This window comes from Pyrus communis, chromosome 4, assembly GCF_041283825.1.
Source record: "Pyrus communis isolate YQ-2024b chromosome 4, ASM4128382v1, whole genome shotgun sequence".
NCBI lineage: Eukaryota > Viridiplantae > Streptophyta > Magnoliopsida > Rosales > Rosaceae > Pyrus > Pyrus communis.
The window spans coordinates 24,296,388-24,322,931 of NC_142568.1; the positions used below are offsets into that span (position 1 = coordinate 24,296,388).

Here is a 26,544-nt window from a genome sequence, read left to right on the forward strand (position 1 = left end):
ACCAAAATGTACGTACCGAAATATACGTACTGAAATGTATTATATTGAATTAATGTACCTAAATGTCAATACCGAAATGTATGCACCAAAATGTATTATATTGAATTAATGTACCTAAATGTCAATACCAAAATGTATGAACCAAAATGCACGTACCAAAATGTATGTACCGAAATATTAATGTACCTAAAAGTCAATACTCAAATGAGAGGTATTAGGTTCGAATCTCATGGATGGCGAATTCAATACCAAATTAAGTTGTTCATTGTGTGGCTTAGCCGAACCCCCTCGCTTTAGTGTAAAATATATCGTTGTACTAAAAAAAAAAACTCAAATGTGTGTACCAAAATGTATGTACCGATATGTATGTATATATTTGTATCGATGAATTAATGTACTTATATGTTTGTATTGATGGATATACCGAAATATTCAAATATATTAATGTACCTAAACGAAGAACATACAAAATTGTTATCGGACTATATATTATAAAATAAAAAAAAATTACTTGCCTAAATGTAGACATTAAAATACTATGATAAATGAAATGAAAATTAAATTTAAATGTAATTAATACATTAAAATAGGAATAAAAAGATAAATAAAACATCAAAATATAACTAATAAATGAGATGATTAAATGTACTGGGGACTAAAATTGGATTTTAATCTTACACAAGGTTATAGTCTAAAACTCATCTTTTTTAAGGATTAAAATGAAGTTTTCTATAAATTTAATCGCTTTCATCTGTTTATGGATTTGTAATGTGCAGTACGTTATTGAACATGCCTTGCATAGTTGGATTAAAATGTTGGTTGGAACAATATGTGGATGTAAAAAATAATAATGTGTATACAAATAATAAACAATAAATTACAAATTTGTAAGTCGTGAGTAGGACGATTTAAAAAACGCATCTTACCGATTTTTGGTGAGAGAGAAACTCAGCTGTGTCCGGCAATAAGTTGAAGTGATGATGGGGATGTCATTTCCATCCCATTGATCCCATTACGTATTTCTCCCCATCTCCGTCTTCATACCCCTGAACCCTTGATTGGAAAAGAGAATAAAAGTCTCTTGGCAACCAAATGTAGACTGGTATATTTGGTGGCTTTTAACTTTATTTGGGTGTGGCAGGTTGATGGAGAAAATGAATCAAATGTAAGATTTTAGTAATTTCAAACTTTAATTAGGAAATAAAGCAAATGTAGATTGGTATATGTTCATAATCTCAAACTTTATTTAGAAATTACAGCACATGGAGATGGGTATATTTAGTGGTTTCAAACCTTAACTGGGTGTGTGAAAGAATAGTAGATGGCCAGATTAATTAGAATATATGTACCGAAATGTACGTACCGAAATGTACGTACCAAAATATATGTACCGAAATGTACGTACCAAAATATATGTACCAAAATGTACGTACCGAAATATACGTACTGAAATGTATTATATTGAATTAATGTACCTAAATGTCAATACTGAAATGTACGTACCGAAATGTATTATATTGAATTAATGTACCTAAATGTCAATACCGAAATATATGAACCAAAATGCATGTACCGAAATGTATGTACCGAAATATTAATGTACCTAAAAATCAAGACTCAAATGAGAGGTATTAGGTTTGAATCTCATGGATGACAAATTCGATACCAAATTAAGTTGTCCATTGTGTGGCTTAGCCGAACCCCTCGCCTTAGTGTAAAATATATCGTTGTACTAAAAAAAAAAAAAAAAAAAAAAAAAACCCAAATGTGTGTACCAAAATGTATGTACCGAAATGCATGTATATGTTTGTATCGATGAATTAATGTACTTATATGTTTGTATTGATGGATATACCGAAATATTCAAATATATTAATGTACCTAAATGAAGAACATACAAAATTGTTATCAGACTATATATTATAAAAAAAAAAAAAAAAATTAGTTGCCTAAATGTAGACATTAAAATATTATGATAAATTAAATGAAAATTAAATTTAAATGTAATTAATACATTAAAATAGGAATAAAAAGATAAATAAAACATCAAAATATAACTAATAAATGAGATGATTAAATATACCAGGAACTAAAATTGGATTTTAATCTTACACAAGATTATAGTATAAAACTCATCTTTTTTAAGGATTAAAATGAAGTTTTCTATAAATTTAATCGCTTTCATCTGTTTATGGATTTGTAATGTGCAGTACGTTATTGAACATGCCTTGCATAGTTGGATTAAAATGTTGGTTGGAACAATATGTGGATGTAAAAAATAATAATGTGTATACAAATAATAAACAATAAATTACAAATTTGTAAGTCGTGAGTAGGACGATTTAAAAAACGCGTCTTACCGATTTTTGGTGAGAGAGAAACTCAACTGTGTCTGGCCATAAGTTGAAGTGATGATGGGGATGTCATTTCCATCCCATTGATCCCATTACGTATTTCCTCCCATCTCCGTCTTCATACCCCTGAACCCTTGATTGGAAAAGAGAATAAAAGTCTCTTGGCAACCAAATGTAGACTGGTATATTTAGTGGTTTTTAACTTTATTTGGGTGCGGCAGGTTGATGGAGAAAATGAACCAAATGTAAGATTTTAGTAATTTCAAACTTTAATTAGGAAATAAAGCAAATGTAGATTGGTATATATTCATAATCTCAAACTTTATTTAGAAATTACAGCACATGGAGATGGGTATATTTAGTGGTTTCAAACCTTAACTGGGTGTGTGAAAGAATAGTAGATGGCCAGATTAATTAGACTAGGAGTGCAAATAAAACCACTTTTGTTGGTTTGCTAGAAAAAATAAAAGTTTCTGGCAATTTCTGATTAATTGGAAGCAAAATAATAGTAAGGCTATCACATGGAGGGTTGTTTCTTTGGTGAATACCATCGTGTTCACACGTTTGAGGAGAAGATGAAAGCGAAACTCATATCCCTGACCAATATGTCGAAATGCTTATCAAAACTTCGAGAGCTTTCATCATTCAGAACAAATTTCCAAGATTTATTTTTCATTTTCAAACAATGCAGAATGCTTTTTTCATTTAAAAATACGTTTTACAATTACAAAAGTAACACGCTGAAAAACAAAACAAAAGGTTATGCTTATTAAACTTCGCACGCTTTATCATTTAGAGCCCATTTCCCAGATTTCTTTTTCTTTTTCAAACAATGCAGAACGCTTTTTTAATTTTAAAATACTTTTAACAGTTACAAGAGTAACAATTTTGTGCCACGGCTTCCAGATTTCATCACCACCACTGGACATGGAACACGCGGTGAATCCGCCATGAAAGAGAACTAGACAAAAACACATCCCTTCAAATCCAATCCCCCACGCACCAACACACCCCCATCAGAATTACTCGTTGACAATCGCCAGGTGAACTAGAAAGAAATTGTGGGTTTGGCCAGAAAACCCACGAACTTTCACGGCCTAGATTTGAAATTCGAGCCTATCAACTTCGAATTTGATGAAGGTAGAGTTTGGAAGGGTATTAAGAGAGGATTATAGGAATATCAGTTTTTGAGTCGTTGGTGTCGGAGGACAGCGGCGCCGTCGCCTCTTCGGTGCTAGGCTGCTGTTGCTGCGTTGAAGGGAAAGAGCATACGGGAGGGAAGAAGAGAGAGCAGAGGAAGAGAGAATTAGGCTAAATTTAAAAATTAATTTTGTTTTTTAATCCACATGGACAGATTTCTTAATAGAATACATACGGACGGATGACATTGATCTGCAACATGCAAGTTTAAGAACGATTGATTTTCAATTTCAAAGACTATCTTGATGAAGTGAGTCAACTTCAAAGATTATTTGTAATAAAAACCATATATTGTATATATATATATATGTATGTATGTATGTATGTATGTATGTATTAGTAGCTAGTCTTAAATAAATTAAGTGGGTGAGTTGAAGCTAGCAAATGGCAGAAGCCCTGGATTTCCGCTCCCCATATCTACTCTCTGTAACTCTTCTCCTCCTCCTTGTCGTAGCCGTCTTCTTCTCTCCTTTGAACCAACGACACCATCTCTCTCTCAATTTCTCTTCGTCTCCCACCTCCTCCTCCTCCCCGTCTAACTTCCAACAGCAAACCACCAGCAATTTCAACACCACAACTTTGCATGGTGTTGCACCTGCACCTTCCCCATCCCCAACATCCCAGCCACCGCTCGAGCTTCGCCGCGGCCATGCGCCTTCCTCAACTTCCACCGCCTCCAAACTCAGTCACGCTACTACCAAAGTACGTAACCTTCCATTTTTTTACTGTTTAATCATTATTTTTTTGTTTATAAAAAAAAATCATTTGGGTAAATTTTAATGTGTGTTTAAATCCAGAAAAAGAAGAGCAAAACGGAGAGGATTGAAGAGGAGTTGGGGATAGCAAGAGCGATTATCCGCAAAGCTATTCTCACAAAGAATGTCACCTCTGACCGGAAGGAGATTTACATCCCCAGAGGAAGTGCCTACAGAAATCCATATGCCTTTCATCAGTGAAGTCCCTTTTTTATTTTATTTTTAATCTCATTTTCTCTATAATTTTTTTTTTTCAATTCTAAATTTTGGGCTTTATTCCTTTGTTAATCAGCACTGAGTGATTGACAATTGGGTGAGATGCATTCAGCCTAATAATTTTCCAAATATAATATATAATAATTCCATATAAAGCCAATTACTTTTATTTAATTAAAAAACAAGAAATTAATTGATATTAGCAATTGTAGACGTGTGCTTATCAAAATTTGGAAAATAAAATTTACAAAAAGAGAAAATATAAAATGGTTTATAAAGTTTTTTAGTGACGACTTCCAAATGATTTTTCGTCACTAAAGTGGCTATTCATTCTTTAGCGACTTTTATGAAAAATTATTTTGTTATTAAAAGTTTATTTATTGAGAGAAAAATGTGGAAGAGAAAATAGGGACAACTAATCTGGTTACTTGGCTGTGAGGCTTTGAGAAAAATAATAAAATTATTTTGTGTTTAGTTATGTTAAGTTATTAGTTGGAGTCATCTACCAATTTCTTCTTTTACTTCACTATATTGCTGATGAATTTTATTTTGGTTACTTTTCCTTAATTTTGTTGACATGATTAATTTGAGCATTTCACACCTTTTTGGTTGACAAAAAGTTTTTGTTTATAATTACTATTATTAGGCTAGAGAGGCGAGTTCGAAATTATTACAATAATTTAGGAGATGAGAAGTTTCGAACCTGGGACCCATGTGTAAAAACTCAACACCTTATCCACTAGTATATTGAATTTTGTTAATAGGTAATTTAGATTAGGTCATTGACGAATTTTTGCACCATACATATCAAAATGTAACAGAGAAATGACATCAACATGAATATTTGTAAATCACACACAAAAATGACCATATTTATGTCTTAGCGTAACAAATACATCAGCTACATATTCACTTATGTGTTGATATAATTTTAATTGGTGATTTTGAGGTTCTTCTGCTTCCTTTCTGGATTGTTTGTAATTTTGTTAGGCCACTGATCTTTTACAAGTTAGAAGTTAAAACCAAACAAGTCCCTTTCCCGATCTCCCTTTCCGGAGCGCTCCACGTTTTTCCTAATAAATGGCATTGTGCTTATGTTGTATTTATATGTGCTTGTGGGCTTCCTCTTGGGTGGTGCTGGTACTACATCCCATTAGACGTATGTTTTTAGCCTTGGCCATATCTTCAAGATATGAGCGATCATATGGCATCTTACATTTGAGCACAAAAATTATCTTTTTGTCTTTACAATTTTGATTTAATTTAATTTCATCAAGCAATTTTTTTATACGATTTGATTGAATGTGTACAATTTGGGGTTAACTGTGCGAAGTTATTATAATGTATCTCTAGTCAATCATGCATTGTCATGTGAAAAAAATTAGATGTATGTGGATACGCAATTAGTTTGAGATAATTGCATGTCAAAGTGATATCCTACTAAATATTCATTTTTTATAACCTTAATTTGGAGTGCAGGTAAATTTACGGAGAAATTAGGTTCTCATCCCTCATTTTTCTATTTCATTGATTGAAACCTTATTTCTTTTCAATTTTTGATCAAGTGATACTACTAATTTGGGGCTCATTTGAAAGTGCTTTTATAATGACTGAAAACACTTTTAGAGAAAATGCTTCTAGGTTCCAAAAGCACTTAAAGTGTTTCTTGCAAGAAAAATCAGTTATGTGTTTCACTTCAAGTTTTTTTTTCATTTGCATATTTACTAAAGATTGGTTTCAAGAATATTTTTACAAAAACCTCTTTCAGTCATTTTAAATGCAATTCTAAACAAGTCGTTAACTTAGTGGTGTGGTTGTTTACTAATTTGATTTGCTATGTTATTATTTTGGATTACATTAGGAGTCACGTAGAGATGGTGAAGAGGTTCAAGATATGGAGTTACAAGGAAGGAGATTTGCCAATGGTTCACAATGGGCCCACCACATACATCTACTCCATAGAAGGGCAATTTATATTCGAGATGGAAAGTGGGCCAAGCCCATTTGTAGCCCAACATCCTGACGAGGCCCACGCATTCTTCCTCCCATTAAGTGTGTCCAAGATTACCGACTACCTAATCCAACCTCACCATGAGACATTCTTCCATCGGCTGGATCGTACTTTTACCGACTACATTTATGTTGTAGCTGATAAATACCCCTACTGGAACAGAAGTGGTGGGGCCGACCATTTTTTTGTCTCGTGCCATGATTGGGTAAGCTACTATTCATTCATCATCAATAATTTGATTTGCATTATAATTTAGTATTATCAAGGATTTGCAAGGACAAATCAACCATTTGAATTTAGATTAGTTGGTTTCCTTAGTTGGACAATTTGTTAGTTTAGGTTGTTGCCAAGGAATACGGAACCTCTCCAAACCAAAATGTCCAGAGGTTAAGAATCAGAAAATTCGGGTCCTTGGATTGTGTGAAAGAGAGTTAAAACTCTTAATTTGTGTGAGGTAGTCATCAAAATGAGTTCATGAAGATTTAGATTCAATTTGAGTAGGCTGAATTGTTTGATTTTTGGACTCCAAATAGTGAGATCCATAGAGGATCTCTTGTCCATTTTCAAGCCAGTCAGCAAAACAACACTTCATGCACTTTGAGATAACTTGGCTGATTGGCAGTCCTAGTCACTTGTTGGTTTTGTAGCACAACTAAAAGTTAGCAGGTTTTGAGTTCGATTTGGCACATAGTTGGATCAACGTATCATAATTATCATGAGAAAACAGAGATTGTTAAATTGCATCTAAGAATACATATAAATAAATATATATATATATATATATATATATTGTTGTTCAACTATTATATATTTGATTTTTCAGGCACCAATTATCTCACGCGATGACCCGAGGCCCTACAAGAATCTCATTAAGGTGTTATGCAACGCAAACACCTCTGAAGGATTCAAGCCTACTAGAGACGTCTCATTGCCGGAATATAACCTAAAAGCCTTTGACCTTGGGCCGCCCCGCTTCGGAGAACCCCCAGATAAGCGTCCACTCCTTGCCTTCTTTGCCGGAGCTGCTCATGGAGACATCAGGACCATTTTGTTTGAGCATTGGAAGGAAAAAGATGATGAAGTTCGAGTTTACGAAAAACTCCCTAAGGACCTGAACTACCACAAGCTAATGGGACAAACCAAGTTCTGCTTGTGCCCAAGTGGGTCTGAAGTAGCAAGTCCTAGAGTTGTGGAGGCAATGTATGCAGGGTGTGTCCCGGTGTTGATTTCTGACTACTATGCAGTACCATTTGATGATGTTCTTGATTGGAGCAAGTTTTCGATACAAATTCCGCCCAAGAGAATATCAGAAATCAAGACAATACTGAAAGCTGTTCCATACTCAAAGTACTTGAAATTGCAGAAGAGGGTGATGCAAGTAAGAAGGCATTTTGAACTCAACCGACCAGCTAAGCCCTACGACGTATTTCACATGGTGCTCCACTCGGTGTGGCTTAGAAGGCTCAACATTCGGTTACCAGATCGGTTTTGAGCATCTCGGCATTTGTAAAGTTTTTGAAGTGGGGAATCTGGAGAAATTGAATTTATCAAACAATCATCTCGTGGGGAAAATTCCAGAGGGCAAACTGCTCAGTGACTTTCCCAAGAGTTCTTACTCCGGAAACACAGGCTTATGCGGAAAGCCTCTCACTCCCTGTAAGCCTATCTAGTTGTAGGCCAGGCCGCCAATATATGTAGCTAAATAACCTTTAAACTTTTCTAATATAGTTTGCTTCGTACATGCTCGGGGTTTACGGATGACTACCTTGTTAGCATTCATGATATGAAATTATGAATATGAAATCGATTTCGAGAAACCAGTTGTTCTCATAGTTTTCTGTTGATGAATCCCCTTTGTTCATGCATCTGATCAATATAAGGCTGTGGCCACAGAAAAATTAAATTACAGTGACATGTAATTTGAAATGTTCGAGACACGAAAATGCCACCAAATCCCTGGCTAGTTTATCAGATAACTTAAGTTTTGGTAGCAACAACAATTTCTTCTTGTTGCATATCAACTAGCTTCCTTCACTTAAAGACTGAACCATTTCAGAAACAAAAACATGTATAGCTTAACTCCATCAATTCGGGAGTTTCCAACCAAATTAAATATCGGAAAATGGCAGAAAAGAAATTAATAGAATCTCAGCATTCGAAATAGCTCATTCATTCAAAAATTGCTTCAAAAAATTTTCTGCAGCTTTGGCACTAAAGTACTGACATGCCTTACATTGTTATGATTTAGGGAAAAATTAAAGGATACCCTGTTTGGTCGAATCCAAACCAGGTGGAACCATTTCTCAACGAGAATGCTCCACCACCGGCTGCCAGTCCTAGCATTGTCAAATGTCAATAAACCTTCATAATTAACTTTTCCAACATCATGCAGGAAAATCATCTTTGCAGAAACTTCTGTTCCAATGCAGGTTTACCAGTTTCTAGGCTGTGAGCATCGATGCAGATGATTACACTCGGGCCTTCCTGCTGCAAATAGAGCAACTTTTACAGAAGGAAAAATTCAGGCTGTGTCTTGTGAGCGCGAAGAATGCTAACGATAGTATATATTTTAAGGATGGATGTGGAGAAACATGTATCTACCATGTGTTTGTGTAATAAAGTACTGGCTTCCGATTAAACCTGCAATATATGAGATGTTTTAATGAAAATTTTCAACTGAGTTTTCAAAATCCTTTCATTCTACTTGTGGCATTTGTATTGCCATTGACAACATTAGGTTTTCGGCTTTCTCTGGACTCGCAAAAACTGCTGGAGATGAGGATCTTTGGAGAAACTGAGGGCTTATGGCAGTGACCTGGTCTGGTCATATTGTGTGATCTTATGTCAATCACCCCAAGAAAATCATAATCACCTCTGCTTTATGGAATTGTGGTGGTACCAGGGAAAGTTCAATGCGTGTTAAATTCTGTGGGCTTAATTCCATTGAGTGCTACGTGACATTGAAACCACACGTGTACGTGTACGAATGAGAAATAAGTTTGGGCTTTGTTGTTGGTTAAAGCTGAATCCATTTTCGCTACGCACAATCACTCGTACACACTCGTTCAAGTGACTCAGAAACATTGATGCTTTTATTACTTCTCAAATTTTAAGCGCGACTCTCAATCATTTGATGCCACTCTGAGCTACCCACCAAACAAAATGACTTCCAAGTTCCATCCACTCCTAATTACTTATGAATCCTTTGATCTAATAGGATAAATGATCCTCATGATGATAAAGTAATTAAAAGATAACTTCATAGTCTAAATATTAAGATTTAAACCCTTGTGTAATCCGTTAACAAATTTAATTCCAAACATTTTTCATTAAACACGGAGATCAAATTGTACTTTAACATGTACACCTTCTTCTCCCACATCTCTCTCATCTCTATGTAATATGTATTTTCACTTACTTCCATTTCGGGATTTTGTATTTGCACAATTAATTTATAATTAGTTCGCATTTTGCATAATTAGTTTAGATTTTTCATCTTCCCGTCCCTTTTTCAAAATTTTATTATTATATTAGTTTCTCTCTCATAATTAGTAGTCATATTCTTGTTTCTTTTGAAAAGTTAATTCTGTTTAAGCAAAAAGAGATGTAGATGTATGGGGAGGATACACCAAAGTTTAATATCAACTTGATACAATAATAGCATTTGATAAAGGAGCAGCATGCTATCAGGCATCTCCAATAAGAAATTGCAAATTTGAGATGAAAAAAGAACTAATCTTGGCAATTAATTAATGAGGATTTTCCATATATTGTTGTAATTATAAAAATAATAATGAGGATTTGGCAATGAATTAGAAAAATAAAGCTTGTACGATGTATAGAGTTGATTTTCTAGAAAAATACATTTCTGCATGATATATTTGTTTGTGGTAATTAGCATGCATGGCAGTCTAATTCCATGAAGAGCTTGTTTGACAAAAATATATAAAGGGTGGTTTGGTTGTTGCTTGGACACAAACAAACAACACAAAGATTTACCCCTTGATATATGTATAGAGGCTAGAGCAATGGCAATGGCTAAGGTGTCCATACTCTTGCTTATTTGTTTATTCTTTGTGCTATTTGAAGGTGGTTTGGGTGCACAAGATCTTCCTGTAACTAGAGTTGTGAACATAACAAATGACTTGGGATCAAGGATTGACTTGCTCCTTCATTGCAAATTCCATGACGAAAACCTCGGCCTACAAACCCTCCCGTTTCACCACTCCTTTTCTCATAGCTTCAAATCCGATGCCGTCTCTCCCAAGACATGACTCTTTTGCCTCTTGTGGTGGAAAAATGGCAGCGATGTCTTTGAATTGTATAATCCTCAACGAGATGATCCTCGTTTTGCAACTAAGTATTCTTGGAGTATTAGACGCAAATGAGCTTATTCTTATGATGAAAAAAACCATCAATGGGATCTTCTCTACACTTGGAAAAAGTGAGACAAAACACTATATTATATTCCGAGGAGTATATAACACTCGGAGGATGAGGAATAAATAAATGAAAAGTCTTTTCCCTTCTCTTCTCTTGCATCCACTTATTTCTATTTCTTCTCTTGTTTAATTCTTGTTATTAATTTTTTCTTCTTTTTTTTTCATTACGTTACGTTACCTTAGAGAAAATTGAATTTTGAACCCATACTAAAATTGAATCTTGAACTTATTCTAACTCACTACCACAGGACTAACCCCAAAGTCCTTGACTTTTATTACTTATTATTGCGAGTGTCTTTCACAATTATTTTGTTTAGAATAAAAATTTAGAATTTGTCATGAATTTAAACTCAAGTTTAAAATTCATCCTCGAACTAATATTTTGTTAATTTATGTATCTATTTAACAAAATATGTATCATTAGTCCTTGCAATCATCTTCCATATACTAAATTGGATATGTGCCAGCGGCACCCACGTGGATGACACGACATCAAAGTAACAAATTTTCTCATTAAGGGACCACTTTGAAGAGAGTGTCAATTTAAAAGATTATTTGTGATAAAAACTTAACATATTTTATCTGTTTGCACTCTTCTTTTTAGTGATGGTCACCTAATTAAACAAATTAATAAAAATATATGAACAAAAACATACACACAAGTGTAGGAGGAGAAAATGAGAGTGAAACTCATATCCCTGACCGATATATCGACATGCTTATCAAAACTTCGGAAGCTTTCATCATTTAGAACCAATTTCCAAGATTTCTTTTTCTTTTTCAAACAATGCAGAATGCATTTTTTATTTTAAAATACTTTTGACAATTACAAAAGTAACACGCTGAAAAATAAAACAAAACAAAAGGTTATGCTCATTAAACTTTGCACACTTTCATCATTCAGAGCCAATTTTCCAGATTTCTTTTTCTTTTTCAAACAATGCAGAACGCTTTTTTATTATTTTAAAATATTTTTTACAGTTAGAAAAGTAACACGCTGAAATACAAAACAAAAGGTTATTTAATATTCCTGAGGGGAGAATATTTCGGTACTGAACAGTGAGTAACCCAATTTAACTGACCATCTATGTGGCCCAATGATATTAAGACATCTGTTAATCCCAACACTATGCTACCTTTGTAACCAAACAGAACTCTTCCTCTTCGATATCTGCAAATCTTCCAAGCCATGGCTATGGTTTCTTCTTCAGCCCACATTTTCTCCTCCATCTTCTCTCCTCAACTGATCCCATCACCGCCCCAGTCCCTTTTCCAACCGTTGATTCAACCGCTGCAGTGCAAATGAAGGCTACGAAATCTGCAGCTATGTGGGTTTGTCGGCGGCAAGGCGGGTGAAGGACCCGACTTCATCTTGGCGAGTGAGATCGAGCTCGGCGTGGCTGTGGAGGACAAGATTGGTGAAGTGAAGTCTATGGCTTGTGTCTGGAAGATGATGGCAGAGCCGACGAGGTCGCCGTCACCGGCTATGAAGATCTACGCAGACTTTTTGGAGAGGAGGAAGACTATTGTTTGGTCACGGGTTTAAAGCATGGATTTGTGTTTGGTTACAGAGATGGCAAAGTCCTCAGATTGACAGATGTTTTAAAATTATTGGGCCACGTAGATAGTCAGTGAAATTGGATACTTACTGATCAGTACCCAAGTATTGTCCTTCCGGCGGTGCACCACACACACACTAAACTGAACCGAAAGCTTGGTTTGTTAATATTTGGCCATTTACCCTAAATACACACTATATATATATATAAGAGGAAGCTTTTAAGGGAATGAATTCTTATTTTTTTTATAAAAATATGGATTAGTTGTGGGGTTTATATCACATTAAACTTTAACGATATGAACCGTCTATTTTTCAAGTTGCACTTCATAAATCATCCTTGCAAAGTATTAGCCAAATTGGAAATGTTACATCTAATTGGGTTTAAAGAAATGAACGAATACTTTGTTATATAACAATGAAATTTGACCTTGATAATTAAATAGGCAAATGGTTTTGGATTGAATTGAATTTTTGTAAATATGACATATGAAATGAGACTTACAATATAGACGGTTCGAATCGTTGAAATTTGATGTAAAATGAACCCCACACCTAATTCTTATTTATCATATTTAGGAATGAATTGAATAAATTAAGTAACACGAAAATCTATGAGCTAATACAATTTGAGTATTATTTGATCCCCTTATTTTATGATTTGATTTTTGACAAATTTTGTCTTGAATGAATCCGGATCCTCTTTGTGAAGATCTCGGGAAGTCGTAAATCGTGTTTGTTTATCGTACATTATACGGTTAGATTCCATGAAGAGCTTGTTTGACAAAAATATATATAGTAGTTGCTTGGACACAAACAAACATCACAAAGATTTACCCTTTGATATATGTATAGAGCAATGCCAATGGCTAAGGTGTCCATACTCTTGCTTATTTGTTTATTCTTTGTGCTATTTGAAGGTGGTTTGGGTGCACAAGATCCTCCTGTAATCAGAGTTGTGAACATAACTAGTGACTTGGGATCAAGGATTGACTTGCTCCTTCACTGCAAATTCCATGACGAAAACTTCAGCCTACAAACCCTCCCGTTTCACCACTCCTTTTCTCGTAGCTTCAAGTCGGATGCCGTCTCTCCCAAGACACGACTCTTTTGCCTCTTGTGGTGGAAAAATGGTAGTGATGTCTTTGAATTGTATAGACCTCAACGAGATGATCCTCGTTTTGCAGCTAAGTAGTCTTGGAGCATTAGACGCAAATGAGCTTATTCTTATGATGAGAAAAACCATCGATGGGATCTTCTCTGCACTTGGAAAAAGTGAGACAAAACACTACATTATATTCCGAGGAATAAACAACACTCGGAGGAGGAGAAATAAATAAATGAAAAGTCTCTTCCATTCTCTTCTCTTGCATCCACTTATTTCTATTTATTCTCTTGTTTAATTCTTGTTATTAACTTTCTTTTCTTTCTTTGTCATTACGTTACGTGACGTTAGAGAAAATTAATTTTGAACTCATACTAAAATTAAGTATTGAACTTATTCTAACTCACTACTACAGGGCTAATCCCAAAGTCCTTGACTTTATTACTTCTCATTGCGAGAATATTTCGTTAATTTACTTCTCTATTTAACAAAATATGTATCATTGGTCCTTGCAATCATCTTCCATGTACTAAATTGAATATGTGCCGGCGGCAACCACAGAATGCTTTTATTATTTTAAAAAACTTTAACCGTTACAAAAGCAACACGCTAGCTGAAAAACAAAACAAAAGATTATTCAATATTCCTGCGGTGACCAAACACAAAACCGAACAGAAACCTTGTTTTGTTAATATTTGGCCATTTACCTTAACTTAAATACACATATATACATATATATATATATGTATTATTAGCTGGTCTTAAATAAATTAAGGAGGTGAGTTGGAGCTATCAAATGGCAGAAGCCCTGGATTTTCGCTCTCCATATCTACTCTCTGTAACTCTTCTCCTCCTCCTTGTTGTAGCCATCTTCTTCTCTCCCTTGAACCAACGACACCATCTCTCTCTCAGTTTCTCTTCTTCTCCCACCTCCTCCTCCTCCCCGTCTAACTTCCAACAGCAAACCACCCGCAATTTCAACACCACAGCTTTGCATGCTGTTGCACCTGCACCTGCACCTTCCCCATCGCCAACATCCCAGCCACCGCTCGAGCTACGCCGCCGCCATGCGCCATCCTCAACTTCCACCGCCTCCAAACTCAGTCACGCTACTACCAAAGTACGTAATCTTCCTTTTTTTTTTTTTTTTTTTTTTTTACTGTTTTATTATTATTTTTTCGTTTATAAAAAAAGATTTTTTGGGTAAATTTTAATTTGTGTTTAAATCCAGAAGAAGAAGAGCAAAACGGAGAGGATTGAAGAGGAGTTGGGGATAGCAAGAGCGATTATCCGCAAAGCTATTCTCACAAAGAATGTCACCTCCGACCGGAAGGAGATTTACATCCCCAGAGGAAGTGTCTACAGAAATCCATATGCCTTTCATCAGTTAAGTCCATTTTTTATTTTATTTTTAATCTCATTTTCTCTATAATTTTTTTTTTCAATTCTATATTTTGGGTTTTATTCCTTTGTTAATTAGCATTGAGTGATTGACAATTGGGGTGACATGCAATTAGCCTAATTATTTTGCAGATATAATATAATAACTCCATATAATGCCAAATGCTTTTCTTTAATTAAAAACAAGAAATTAATTACATATTAGCAATTGTCCCCATACTATGTATGTGTTTTTTAAAATTAGGAAAATAAAATTTACAAAAAGAAATATACAATGGTTTCCAAAAAAAAAAATTGTGACGACTTTCAAATGATTTTTCGTCACTAAAGAGGTTGTTCATATCTTTCGTGATTATTTATGAATAATTATTCCCCGTCACTAAAGGTTTATTTCATTATGAGAAAAAATTGTGAAATAGAAAATTGGAGCAACCAACATGGTTACCTGGATGTGAAGCTCTGAAAAAGAAAAAAAAAACAGTAAAATTATTTGTGTTTAGTTTACTATATTGCTCATGAATTTTATTTTGGTTATTTTTCTTTAGTTTTGTTGACATGATTAATTTGATCTTTTCACATGTTTTTGGTTGACAAAGAGTGTTTTTTTTTCCCTAAACCCCTATTATTAGGGGGAGGGGGAGAGTTCAAAATTATTGCAATAATTTAGGAGATGGAGAGTTTCAAACCCGGACATATGTGTAAAAACCTAACACCTTATCGACTAGTGTATTAGTTTTTTAATTGATAGTTTAGATAAGATCATTGACGAATTTTTAAAATGTAACTGAAAAATGACATCAACACAAGTATTTGCAGATCAACACACAAAAATGGTCATATTTATGTCTAAGCGTAACAAGTCCATCAGCTACCATATTCAGTTATGTGTTAATATAATTCCAATGGGTGGTTTTGTTAGGCCACTGATTCTTTACAAGTTAGAAGTTAGAACCAACCAAGTCCCTTTCCCGATAATCCCTTTCCGGAGCGCTCCACGTTTTTCCAAACAAATGGCATTATTGCATATGTTGTACTTATATGTGCTTGTGGGCTTCCTCTTGGGCGGTGCTGGTACTACATCCCATTCGACCTATGTTTTTAGCCTTGGCCGTTTCTTCAAGATGTGTGTCATCATATGGCATATTACATTTCAACACAAAAAAATTATGTTTTTGTCTTTACCATTTTGATTTAATTAATTCCATCAAGCAAAGTTTTTATATGATTTGATTGAATGTATATAATTTGACGCAATTATCCAACACGTGCTATGCTATTGTGACACATCTTAAGTTAATCATGTATTGTCACGTGAAAAAAATTAGATGTATGTTGATAAGTAATTAGTTTAAGATAATTGCCTGTCAAAGTGAGATCCTACTAAATATTCATATTTTATAACCCTAATTTGAAGTGTAGGTAAATTTATGGAGAAATTAGGTTCACATCTCTCATTTTTCTATTTCATTGATTGAAACCTTGTTTTTTTCAAACTTGGTCGGGATCGTTTGAAAGTGTTTTTAAAATGATTGAAAACGCTTTTAGAAAAAAAATGTTTTTAGGTTTCAAAAACACTAAAACTGTTTTTCCATAACTCATTTGAATTTTTACTAAAGATTGGTTCCAAAAATATTTTTACAAAAAAAATCTTTTAGCCATTTTAAAAACAATTCCAAACGATTCGTTAATATGCATTTACAAATACTTAGTGGTGTGGTTGCTTACTAATTTAATTTGTTATGTTATTATTTTGGAATACATTAGGAGTCACGTAGAGATGGTGAAGAGGTTCAAGATCTGGAGTTACAAGGAAGGAGATTTACCAATGGTTCACAATGGGCCCACCACATACATCTACTCCATAGAAGGGCAGTTTATATTTGAGATGGAAAGTGGGCCAAGCCCATTTGTGGCCCAACATCCTGACGAGGCCCACGTATTCTTCCTGCCATTGAGTGTGTCCAAGATTACCGACTTCCTATACAGACCTCACCATGAGACATTCTTCCATCGGCTGGATCGTACTTTTACGGACTACATTTTTGTTGTAGCGGATAAATACCCCTACTGGAATAGAAGTGGTGGGGCCGATCATTTCTTTGTCTCATGCCATGATTGGGTAAGCTAGTATTCATTCATCATCAATTATTTGATTTGCTTTAATATTTATTATTATTAACGATTTGCAAGGACAAATCAACCATTTGAATTTAGATTTGTTGGTTTTCTTACTTGGACAATTTGTTAGTTTAGGTTGTTGCCAAGGAATATGGAATATCTCCGGACCAGGAAATCTAGGTTTTTGAATTGTGTGGAAGAGAGATCGGGACCCTCAGTTTATGTGAAGTGACTATCGAATGAGTTAATAGAGATTCAAATTCAATTTGAATGGTTCTGATTGCCTGGTCTCTATGCTTCGGATAGTGAGATCCAGAAAGGATCTCTTGTCTGTTTTCAAGTCAGTCAGCAAAATAACATTTATGCACTTTGAGATAACTTGGTTGATTGCCGATCCTAGTAACTCGTTGATTTTGTAGCACAAGTAAAGTTGGCATGCTTTGAGCTCGATTGTCACATGATTGGATCAGCGTATCATAATTATCATGAGATAACATTGATTGTTAAATTACATCTAAGAATATATATATATATATATATCATTGCTCAACTATTATGTATTTGATTTTTCAGGCACCAATTATCTCACGCGATGACCCGAGGCCTTATAAGAATCTCATTAAGGTGTTATGCAACGCAAACACCTCTGAAGGATTCAAGCCTACTAGAGACGTCTCATTGCCGGAATATAACCTAAAAGCCTTTGACCTTGGGCCGCCCCGCTTCGGAGAACCCCCAGATAAGCGTCCACTCCTTGCCTTCTTTGCCGGAGCTGCTCATGGAGACATCAGGAGCATTTTGTTTGAGCATTGGAAGGAAAAAGATGATGAAGTTCGAGTTTACGAAAAGCTCCCTAAGGACCTGAACTACCACAAGCTAATGGGACAAACCAAGTTCTGCTTGTGCCCAAGTGGGTCTGAAGTGGCAAGTCCTAGAGTTGTGGAGGCAATGTATGCAGGGTGTGTCCCGGTGTTGATTTCTGACTACTATGCAGTACCATTTGATGATGTTCTTGATTGGAGCAAGTTTTCGATACAAATTTCGCCCAAGAGAATATCAGAAATCAAGACAATACTAAAAGCTGTTCCATACTCAAAGTACTTGAAATTGCAGAAGAGGGTGATGCAAGTAAGAAGGCATTTTGAGCTCAACCGACCAGCTAAGCCCTACGACGTATTTCACATGGTGCTCCACTCGGTGTGGCTTAGAAGGCTCAACATTCGGTTACCAGATCGGTTTTGAGCATCTCGGCATCTTGTAAAGTTTCTGATCAATTTTTTTTTTTTTGTAGCGGGAGACAAAACTCACGATATATGATGGATTCATTACTAAATTCAGAATCTTCAGATATATACAATATTTTATTAAACTCACTATGATGCACTCAAAAGTCGAATGCAGTAGACCATATGTACGATTCCAAATCAGATTCGTCCAACCATTCGTATCCTTCTATTTTATCATCCAATTTAGCTCTTGCTCCAGCATCGAGTAGGCAGGAGCCTCATGGTCAATGGAAAAACAAGATGTACGCACAATGCGGGCAATGGAAAAACAAGACGTATGTCGTGCCTGCTCGATACAGGAACAAGCTAGAGAAAAATGTATCATCGATTTAATTGGAACACCACAACGATGACCAAAACTAATCGAGCACCGTCATAATAAGCTATGGCTAAGAAGATTCAAAATGAATACCATCCAATATAACCAAAAATAAAATTAATGGTTTTGTCAGATTTTTCCTTTTGCCTTGTAAATATGTGATGTTTAACCCTAAACCCTAGGTGTGGTTGTTTACCAACTAAATATGTGATGTTACCATGGGTTAAAATAGGAGTCACATAGAGGAAATTTGCCATTGACCCACAATTGTCCCACTGTCGCACCACCACCATCTACTCCATAAATTGGCAGTTTATATTTGAGATGCAATGCAACATCCTGATGAGGGCCATGCATGCATTCTTCTTGCGTTGAGCGTGTCCAACATCACTGACTTCCAGTAAAAACCTCACCGCCAGGCCTTTTTTTCATCGACCGGATGGAATCTTTCTTTACCGACCAGTTTGTAGCAAACAAATGCCCTTATTGGAATGGGAGCGGTGGAGTCGATCATTTTTTCGTCTCACCGAATGAAACTTGAGTAGGGCCACTTGAATTATGTATTCTATATTTTCTGTTGGACGAAAAATTCTTTAATAGGGAGATGTAAAATATTCATTTTTGAACGAAAGATGTAAATAAAAATTTAAATTTACATTTTGTTGGTGATGGATCTAGCCAATCAAAGAAGAAAATTTAACAAAGATCTCAATTTTACATAAGTCTCACGAAGAAAAGAATTTAACCGGGATCTCAAATTTACTTTGCGCTCATAAAAAAAAGAAATTTAACTCAGATCTCAAATGTGTATTTCTTCAATAAAGATGCTCTAACTTTCCAAGAGACTAGTATTAGAGAATGACTTATATAATATGAGTTCATCTTCAATTAGCATTCCTTGCTAATAATACAAAGACACGTGTTAGTTTTCTTTCTACATATTTATTGGCACGAAATATCAGCCGATGAACCTTTGACGTTCAAGTTGTCCAAGTAACGAGGTGTTTATGTGTTGATGGAGGTCTATTTAGTTGATGTTTAGAATATGATGCAGTCATTCCAATCGATGAAATTTATCTTTATCCCTCGATAATGTAATCATGCAGCTCATATGGTAGCGGCGTACATTCTTGACCATAGCAGAAGCTTTGATTGAGATGAATTAAGATCTGAATTTTTATTTAATATTCTAATAAAATATGCAAATGTTTCTATTCGTATTTGATTATTAATACAGTTGTATCCTCTGTAAAAAAAAAAAACAAGGTGTTTATGCGTGATGTGATAAGAAAAAGGAAAAAGTAAAAACGGTGTGCGATGACTTGGCAGAATAAGAGAGGGAGGGGAAATGGGAGACAGACTTGTTGATTCGCTCAACAAAAATAAGAAAAAACGCTTCTTGGCGGTGCAGTTTTACTATGAGGGCAGTAGAGCATGGCAGCCTTTGAATTCCGGTCACCCTACTTTCTCTCTATAACTTTTCTCCTCCTCCTCCTCCTTCTCCTCCTCTCCTTCTCCCCCTTCAACCAATTCCACTTCACCCCCTTAAATCCTTATTCTTCCCGATCTGCCCCTCTCCAAATCAGAAATTACACAACCTCATATCAATATGCCACTCCGAATCCTGCACCCTCTCCCTCTCCCTCTCCTTCCACTGTTGCAGACAATCTCCAAGTAACCACCTTTACATTTTCTTGTTTCTGGCGTTTTTATGAAATTACACGGATAAAGTTTCAATCTTTCTTTATTTCTGGTTTTTTTTTTTTTTTTTTCTTCTATACTTCTTTCCCTTTCTTAGATTCTGCATTTTTTGTGCCCATAATTTTATTCAGCAGGAAAAGAGCAGCAGCAGCAGCATAACAAGCAAGATTGAAGAGGAGTTGGCGAGAGCCAGAGCCGCCATCCGCGAAGCCATTCGTACCAAAAACTACACATCTGACAGACAAGAAATTTACATCCCCAGAGGAAGTATCTACAGAAATCCCTATGCTTTTCACCAGTAAGTTTTATTTATTTATTATTTATTAAGTTTCTTTTTCTTCTGCATTTGGTTATCAAAGCTACTTTAATATAAATCTGTTTCTCAACCAAAATTTAAGAAAATTACTACTCCAATCCTCTGATCAACCTGAACAAAAATAAAATATAGGTATTTAAGTAAGGGAATTATTATTGACATTCTAAAAATCTCATTTTACACTGTAAGTGTATTTTTCTTAGAAGGTTTGAAATGTAGTATGAAATTTTTAAAATGCTAATAACAATTCCTTTTAGTAATTACATATAATACAAATTTTACTTTTTTATTATACAAACTTCACAGCCAAGTAATCCTAACACATTCATTTAAAAATTAAATAAAAATTAAGAAGGTTTTTTTAACCCGCATCTCCCACTCTCCCAGGTCAACCCTCTCCCCTTCTTCCAAATTCCAATCCCAATTTTGTTTTGTTTATATATATATATATATATATATATATATATATTTCTCTTAAAGAAAGTGATATAAATATTTTTTATAACAAATAGTAGACATATTTAATTAATATGTATAACGTGTGAGCATATAAATAATTTATTTATTTATTTATGGTAGCGTTTTGAATAATATACATTTTTTATCTAATTGGTTTTGATGCCTCAATAAAGCAGATTTGTTTATAGCTAATTTTGATGCCAGTTCTTTTCTTCCAAACAAAGCAATCCCTTTCATTTTTTCAAAACTTTATTATCTTCCCCATTATTCTCTAATAGTATTTTAATTTGCAATTATTGGGGTCGGTCCATTTCCAAAATACTATTTATGGTTCTTGTTTTTTTCGGTGGCGTATGGTCGACTACTACCATCCCAAAATAATTGTGGAGCTCTTTGGCTTTATCTTGCGCAGCCATTGATACTTTTTCGCTGAAATATTTTCGGAATTGAATATATCTTATCTCTGGTTGTATGGCAGAATTTCTAGTTGTAATCTACGTTCATTTACAATAGGATTAGATTTTCTTTCAAAATAACAATAAATGTAATTAATTAACACGATAATTCGATAGATTTTTTAATATGTGTGGAACACAGTACATTACATTTTGTGTCATCATAAAAGTAGAGGAACGTTGAAAATATATTTTAGTAGTAATTATTTACCATGTCGTTCATTAATGTTATAACATGTCGTGAATTACTTTATTTTCCAGGTAAAAGAAATCTCATTAATTTTTATATGTGCAATTCGTTCTTCTTTGCTGCAATTTACAGTCTGAAATATATGCAAAAGTAATTTAATTTGGATAATTTTGAATGAGCAGGAGTCACATAGAGATGGTGAAAACATTCAAAATATGGGCCTACAAGGAAGGGGAGATACCCATGTTTCACAATGGGCCTATGTCCTACATCTACTCTATTGAAGGCCATTTCATCGATGAGCTGGACAGTAGTGGTAAAAGCCCATTTTTGGCCCGACATCACGACGAGGCCCATTCCTTCTTTGTCCCTGTGAGTGTGAAGAGGATAGCTGATTTCTTGTACGACCGGCCTAATCCCTACACATTTCACGGTCGACTGGTTCGAATCGTCACCGATTACATCAATGTGGTTGCCCAGAAATACCCCTACTGGAATAGGAGCAGTGGAGCTGACCATTTCATGCTCTCTTGTCATGATTGGGTACCATATCTTCATTAAGCCAATTCGGAAAGAAAAGAACGTGGCATTCGTCGTTGCAGACAAATCACAGCCCAATAAGCGTGAATTGCATGTGTCATACTGTGATTTGCTTGTACCGAGGAATGTCTCGTTACATTTGGTTTTGTAAAGGAAGAAAAACAAGGCACCAGCCATCATCTATCCTTTCCCTTCGGTTTTCTACGCATGGAGTTCCATACCATTCTGTTTTGATATCCATCTTTCTTTGTTTTTGCAGGCACCGGAAATCATAGACGACGACCGTGACTTCTACAAGAATTTTATAAGAGTACTATGCAATTCCAATACCTCAGAAGGGTTCCAGCCCAAGAGAGACGTCTCATTACCGGAATACAATATACCGGAGCACACTCTTGGCCCATCGCTCCTCGACCAACACCCCGATAAGCGTCCTATCCTAGCCTTCTTCGCCGGTGGTGCTCATGGAGACATAAGGAAGTTCTTGTTTGAGCATTGGAGGGACAAAGATGATGAAATCCAAGTCCATGAGTACCTTCCAAAGGGCCAAAATTACCACGAGATTATGGGACGGACCAAGTTTTGCTTGTGTCCTAGTGGCTCCGAAGTTGCTAGCCCTAGAGTGGTTGAGGCCATGTATGCAGGGTGTGTCCCTGTCCTCATTTCCGATTACTATTCATTGCCCTTCGCTGATGTTCTAGATTGGAGCAAGTTTACGATCGAAATCCCGCCCAAGAGAATACCGGAGATTAAGACGATCCTGAAAGCCTTTCCACACTCAGAGTTCTTGAAGTTGCAGAAGAGGGTGATGCAGGTTAGAAGGCATTTTATGCTGAACCGACCGGCGAAGCCGTATGATGTGTTTCATATGGTGCTTCACTCAATATGGCTAAGGAGGCTTAACATCAGGCTACCAAATTGATTATAATTAAGAATCGGGTTATAAGCATTTTATCAATATCTTAATCATGATTTTCATAGCATTTACATCTATACCATTTGTTCAACGAGTAAAATCAAACACAAGTGATTTAATTCACTTGATACATTATTCATTACTGCAAGAAAGTTTCACAAAAAAGTAAAAATCCAGTCTCAAACCAATTTTTAGACTCTGGCCAGCACAAGTTGCATACGAAACATAAATTCCAGAAAGTACAATGTACGAAGTATGTTGGAGAAAGGAAAAAGAATGAAGAATTCAATGGTGAATGTCATTACCAGCAACCTCAGTCGTCCGCCCTGGTGCAGGGTTTGTGGAGGCTGGTTGTTTGGTGACAGCAGCCATAATATCTGCATAACCCACCACTCCAACGACGATATCATCACTATGATCCTCGGTCACCCACACGTGTGTTGCCCTGTGAGACAACATCTGAGCCATCACTGCAGCCAATGAACTCGTAACCCTACAGGTCAAGGGTGCACTTCTGCCCCTATACATGCTTCTGCTCACTCCCAAGCTTGGGCTCGCAGGATTGAACCCTATACTCCTGCTACTGAACTTCTTCGGCCTTGCTGACCCGCCACCATTAGCTTGGTTATTATTTCCAGCAGTGGGATGCACAGAGAAATTGTATTCCGACCTCGAGGACACATTATCCTCAACTCCCATCACAAACTGTCCAGCGGAGAGATTAGCTAAGGCCCATGCTGCTGATAAGTAATCACATTTCCATAGTTTGGAGGCAGAGATCTCTCCGATGATCTTATACTCATCATCCTGTGTCTGTTCGACAACAGCAACTGCACTAGGGTCGTCCGGAAGCTTTTTAGTGGCTTCAATGGCTGCAGCCGAGGCTTCAACAAATTGGTAGTTTGGGTTAATTGCTCCAATAGAGGAGATAGAGGAGAGTGGAAGAGGTGCTAGGGCACCTAGGCAACCAATCAGGAAACGGATGACATCTTCTCTTGAGAGACAGCAAAACTTGTCACGGGTACTGCTAGTGGAAGATGAGGAAGGCCGATTGGGATTGGCAGCAAGGTTATTGCTGCTGCCACTAGCATCTATGTTCTTGAGCCATTTACCACTATAGATCATAGAGAAACGTTTGCTCATGCCTTTCCATACCACACTCTTTCGAACAATAAGACGCTTTACACCATGCTTCATCATCTCCAGTGCATCTATCAACCTTGCAGAAACAGAAATCCAAATTGGAAACAATGCTCATTTCACTTTTAAGTAAACATTTCTTGTTTCTTTTGCTAAACAATGTATATCTAAAATGGATAGCAATACTACAGAACTTCACAACTAGAAACTCATAGAGACATCAGGAAATCGATGCATATATACCCAATAGAAATTATTTATAAAACTTCAGATTCCAAGGAATTCCCTTGTTTTACCGATATCAGAACTTGTACCTTTATTTGTGATCAGGACTATTTGGCACCACGGACAAAGTATGCAACAGAATGTAAAAGAATCAATGATCAACAGATGGATGGAAGCAGTAAAAATGAAAACAGATTTCTCGCCACATTGAGAACGGAATAGTGACAGCAGCATGCTGACACAGGCATCAATATGAGCAAAAGAACTAGAAGAACAAAGATCTACAACTAGCCAACAAATTCCATTTAGGAAATCCTCCTTTAGCGGAGGAATACGAAAACAAATCGTAGACTTCTAAACAATGCTCATACAGAAAAGCTAACAAGTTAACCTCTCAATCGATATGATCACAAACTGAATCCAACAGAAATCATCCCACAACAATTAGCCACCGAAACAACACCAATCACCACAAAGTACTTCAAGTGCAAGATATCAAAACCGAATCACAGAACATCATTCAAGTTATAGAACGCCATGATCGATAATCATAGAAACAACACCTAAGATCAATAGAAATTCATAGCATCACGATATAAAGTAGTAAGATTGAGAAGTAGTAGCCAACCTTGTGGCAGGATCAACCTGCTTGAGCAAAGAATTATTCGGAACAACAACATCAGACACCGGAGTCTTCAAAGCCTTGTCATGATCCTCAAGGCACTCACTTTTAGCAAAGAAAGCAACAATGTCGAGGGAATTAAGGATTCCCACAAACCTCTGCTGCAACATTTCATTGTTTTCGACCATTCCCACATGCGATTTCCTCTTCCACACCGGTATGCCACATTCCGTCGACTGTCCGATCGCCCTTATGGCCGCCTCCATCGTCTCCGTCTCGCACAGCTCCACCATCTCCGGCTTCCCCACCGTTAGATCACCCACAACATGGTACAGGAACACCGACGCCATTGCCCAATTTCTGTTCGAAAATTAAACAAAACCAATCAAACTCCTACTGATCTCTCCATTTCTGTTCAATTAGAATAAAAAACTCATTAAAATTTGAAAATTTACCTCAAGGGACAAACTAAAAAACTGAGTTCTCTCGTTTTCCCGGGAAATCAAGCTTCTTTGATCGCACTTCAAATTTTCCGGTAAAACTTGTGTGACGAAAACCCAACAGAAAGGAACTTTCTTTGCGTTTGATTTCTATTTTCTAAGAAGAAAAACAACAAAACGAAGAGAACCCAGATCGAATATAAACTAGATCGGATAAAGGGTTCCTGAAAGAGGCCAAAACAAGCAGGAAAGCGTAAGGTGAAACCGGGAAGACCGGCGAGAGGACGAGAGTTATAAGAGGGAGTGGAGGAAGATGAGGAGGAGGTGGACACCGGTAATGGGTAATCTGTGAAGGGTCAGGAAAGAGAAGGAAAAAGGGAAAGGAGGAGGTTTGGCCATTGATGGAGGAGGAGAAGAAGCTGAAGGTAAAGGCCCATCAAATGTCTCTCCGAACTCTCAGATCCTGGTGACTTCTGACGAGATGTGGATGAGAATTGATGACTGAATCAGAGAGAAACTCTGATTTTTCGGTGGATGATTAATTAGCTAATAGGTGATCTGATTTTTATTGACACTTCATATTTAGTCAAAGATTTGGTCTTTAACATTATTGCCCACCGTTTAACAAAGACTAGACTTATATATGTGAATGGGTACTATCTATATTCGACATGATAAAAATATGATACGAAAAATAAAATAAATGTAGCATTATTCTTTTATTCTTTTATGATTTATACAATATTTTATATTTGTATTCACCTTTGGTCAATCA

General features: G+C 35.9%; 4 protein-coding genes across 6 annotated transcripts; 3 read left to right on the forward strand and 1 right to left on the reverse strand.

Annotated features, from left to right (window-relative positions):
• Positions 1 to 3,881: 3,881 nt before the first annotated feature.
• Positions 3,882 to 8,353, forward strand: LOC137721663 (putative glycosyltransferase At5g20260). Its single transcript, XM_068460684.2, has 4 exons — positions 3,882 to 4,256; positions 4,352 to 4,506; positions 6,387 to 6,741; positions 7,360 to 8,353. The coding sequence occupies exons 1-4, from the start codon at positions 3,939 to 3,941 to the stop codon at positions 8,026 to 8,028; spliced, it is 1,497 nt and encodes a 498-aa protein (XP_068316785.1). The 5' UTR covers positions 3,882 to 3,938; the 3' UTR covers positions 8,029 to 8,353.
• A 6,011-nt stretch (positions 8,354 to 14,364) lies between these two features.
• On the forward strand, positions 14,365 to 18,533 carry LOC137723780 (putative glycosyltransferase At5g20260). Of its 2 annotated transcripts, none has more exons than XM_088693163.1 (4): positions 14,365 to 14,761; positions 14,876 to 15,027; positions 16,807 to 17,161; positions 17,734 to 18,533. In XM_088693163.1, exons 1-4 carry the CDS (start codon positions 14,438 to 14,440, stop codon positions 18,400 to 18,402), a joined length of 1,500 nt encoding a protein of 499 aa, XP_088549289.1. In that variant the 5' UTR covers positions 14,365 to 14,437; the 3' UTR covers positions 18,403 to 18,533. The 2 variants fall into 2 exon arrangements, with proteins under 2 accessions (XP_088549289.1, XP_068319072.2); XM_068462971.2 differs by having other exon boundaries at positions 14,366 to 14,761; positions 14,873 to 15,027.
• Positions 18,534 to 20,100: 1,567 nt separating this feature from the next.
• Positions 20,101 to 23,419, forward strand: LOC137722377 (putative glycosyltransferase At5g20260). Of its 2 annotated transcripts, none has more exons than XM_068461363.2 (4): positions 20,101 to 20,439; positions 20,601 to 20,764; positions 22,069 to 22,429; positions 22,686 to 23,419. In XM_068461363.2, the coding sequence occupies exons 1-4, from the start codon at positions 20,200 to 20,202 to the stop codon at positions 23,346 to 23,348; spliced, it is 1,428 nt and encodes a 475-aa protein (XP_068317464.2). In that variant the 5' UTR covers positions 20,101 to 20,199; the 3' UTR covers positions 23,349 to 23,419. The 2 variants fall into 2 exon arrangements, with proteins under 2 accessions (XP_068317464.2, XP_068317463.2); XM_068461362.2 differs by having other exon boundaries at positions 20,103 to 20,439; positions 20,598 to 20,764.
• An 18-nt stretch (positions 23,420 to 23,437) lies between these two features.
• LOC137722378 (CBS domain-containing protein CBSX6) lies at positions 23,438 to 26,420 on the reverse strand. Its single transcript, XM_068461364.2, has 3 exons — positions 25,785 to 26,420; positions 25,336 to 25,689; positions 23,438 to 24,561 (listed from the first exon to the last, which is right to left on the reverse strand). The coding sequence occupies exons 2-3, from the start codon at positions 25,677 to 25,679 to the stop codon at positions 23,628 to 23,630; spliced, it is 1,278 nt and encodes a 425-aa protein (XP_068317465.2). The 5' UTR covers positions 25,680 to 25,689; positions 25,785 to 26,420; the 3' UTR covers positions 23,438 to 23,627.
• Between the last annotated feature and the right edge of the window lie 124 nt (positions 26,421 to 26,544).

Bases quoted from the DNA above. Each gene is read 5' to 3' on its own strand.
- LOC137722377 (XM_068461362.2), top strand. From the start codon at position 20,200: ATGGCAGCCTTTGAATTCCGGTCACCCTACTTTCTCTCTATAACTTTT. The intron at 20,440-20,597 runs GTAACCACCTTT...AATTTTATTCAG, and splicing joins CTGTTGCAGACAATCTCCAA to CAGGAAAAGAGCAGCAGCAG. The intron at 20,765-22,068 runs GTAAGTTTTATT...TTGAATGAGCAG, and splicing joins AATCCCTATGCTTTTCACCA to GAGTCACATAGAGATGGTGA.
- LOC137721663 (XM_068460684.2), top strand. From the start codon at position 3,939: ATGGCAGAAGCCCTGGATTTCCGCTCCCCATATCTACTCTCTGTAACT. The intron at 4,257-4,351 runs GTACGTAACCTT...GTTTAAATCCAG, and splicing joins TCAGTCACGCTACTACCAAA to AAAAAGAAGAGCAAAACGGA. The intron at 4,507-6,386 runs GTGAAGTCCCTT...GGATTACATTAG, and splicing joins AATCCATATGCCTTTCATCA to GAGTCACGTAGAGATGGTGA.
- LOC137722378 (XM_068461364.2), bottom strand. From the start codon at position 25,679: ATGGCGTCGGTGTTCCTGTACCATGTTGTGGGTGATCTAACGGTGGGG. The intron at 24,562-25,335 runs GTTGGCTACTAC...TGTTTCTGCAAG, and splicing joins CAGGTTGATCCTGCCACAAG to GTTGATAGATGCACTGGAGA.
- LOC137723780 (XM_068462971.2), top strand. From the start codon at position 14,438: ATGGCAGAAGCCCTGGATTTTCGCTCTCCATATCTACTCTCTGTAACT. The intron at 14,762-14,872 runs GTACGTAATCTT...GTTTAAATCCAG, and splicing joins TCAGTCACGCTACTACCAAA to AAGAAGAAGAGCAAAACGGA. The intron at 15,028-16,806 runs GTTAAGTCCATT...GGAATACATTAG, and splicing joins AATCCATATGCCTTTCATCA to GAGTCACGTAGAGATGGTGA.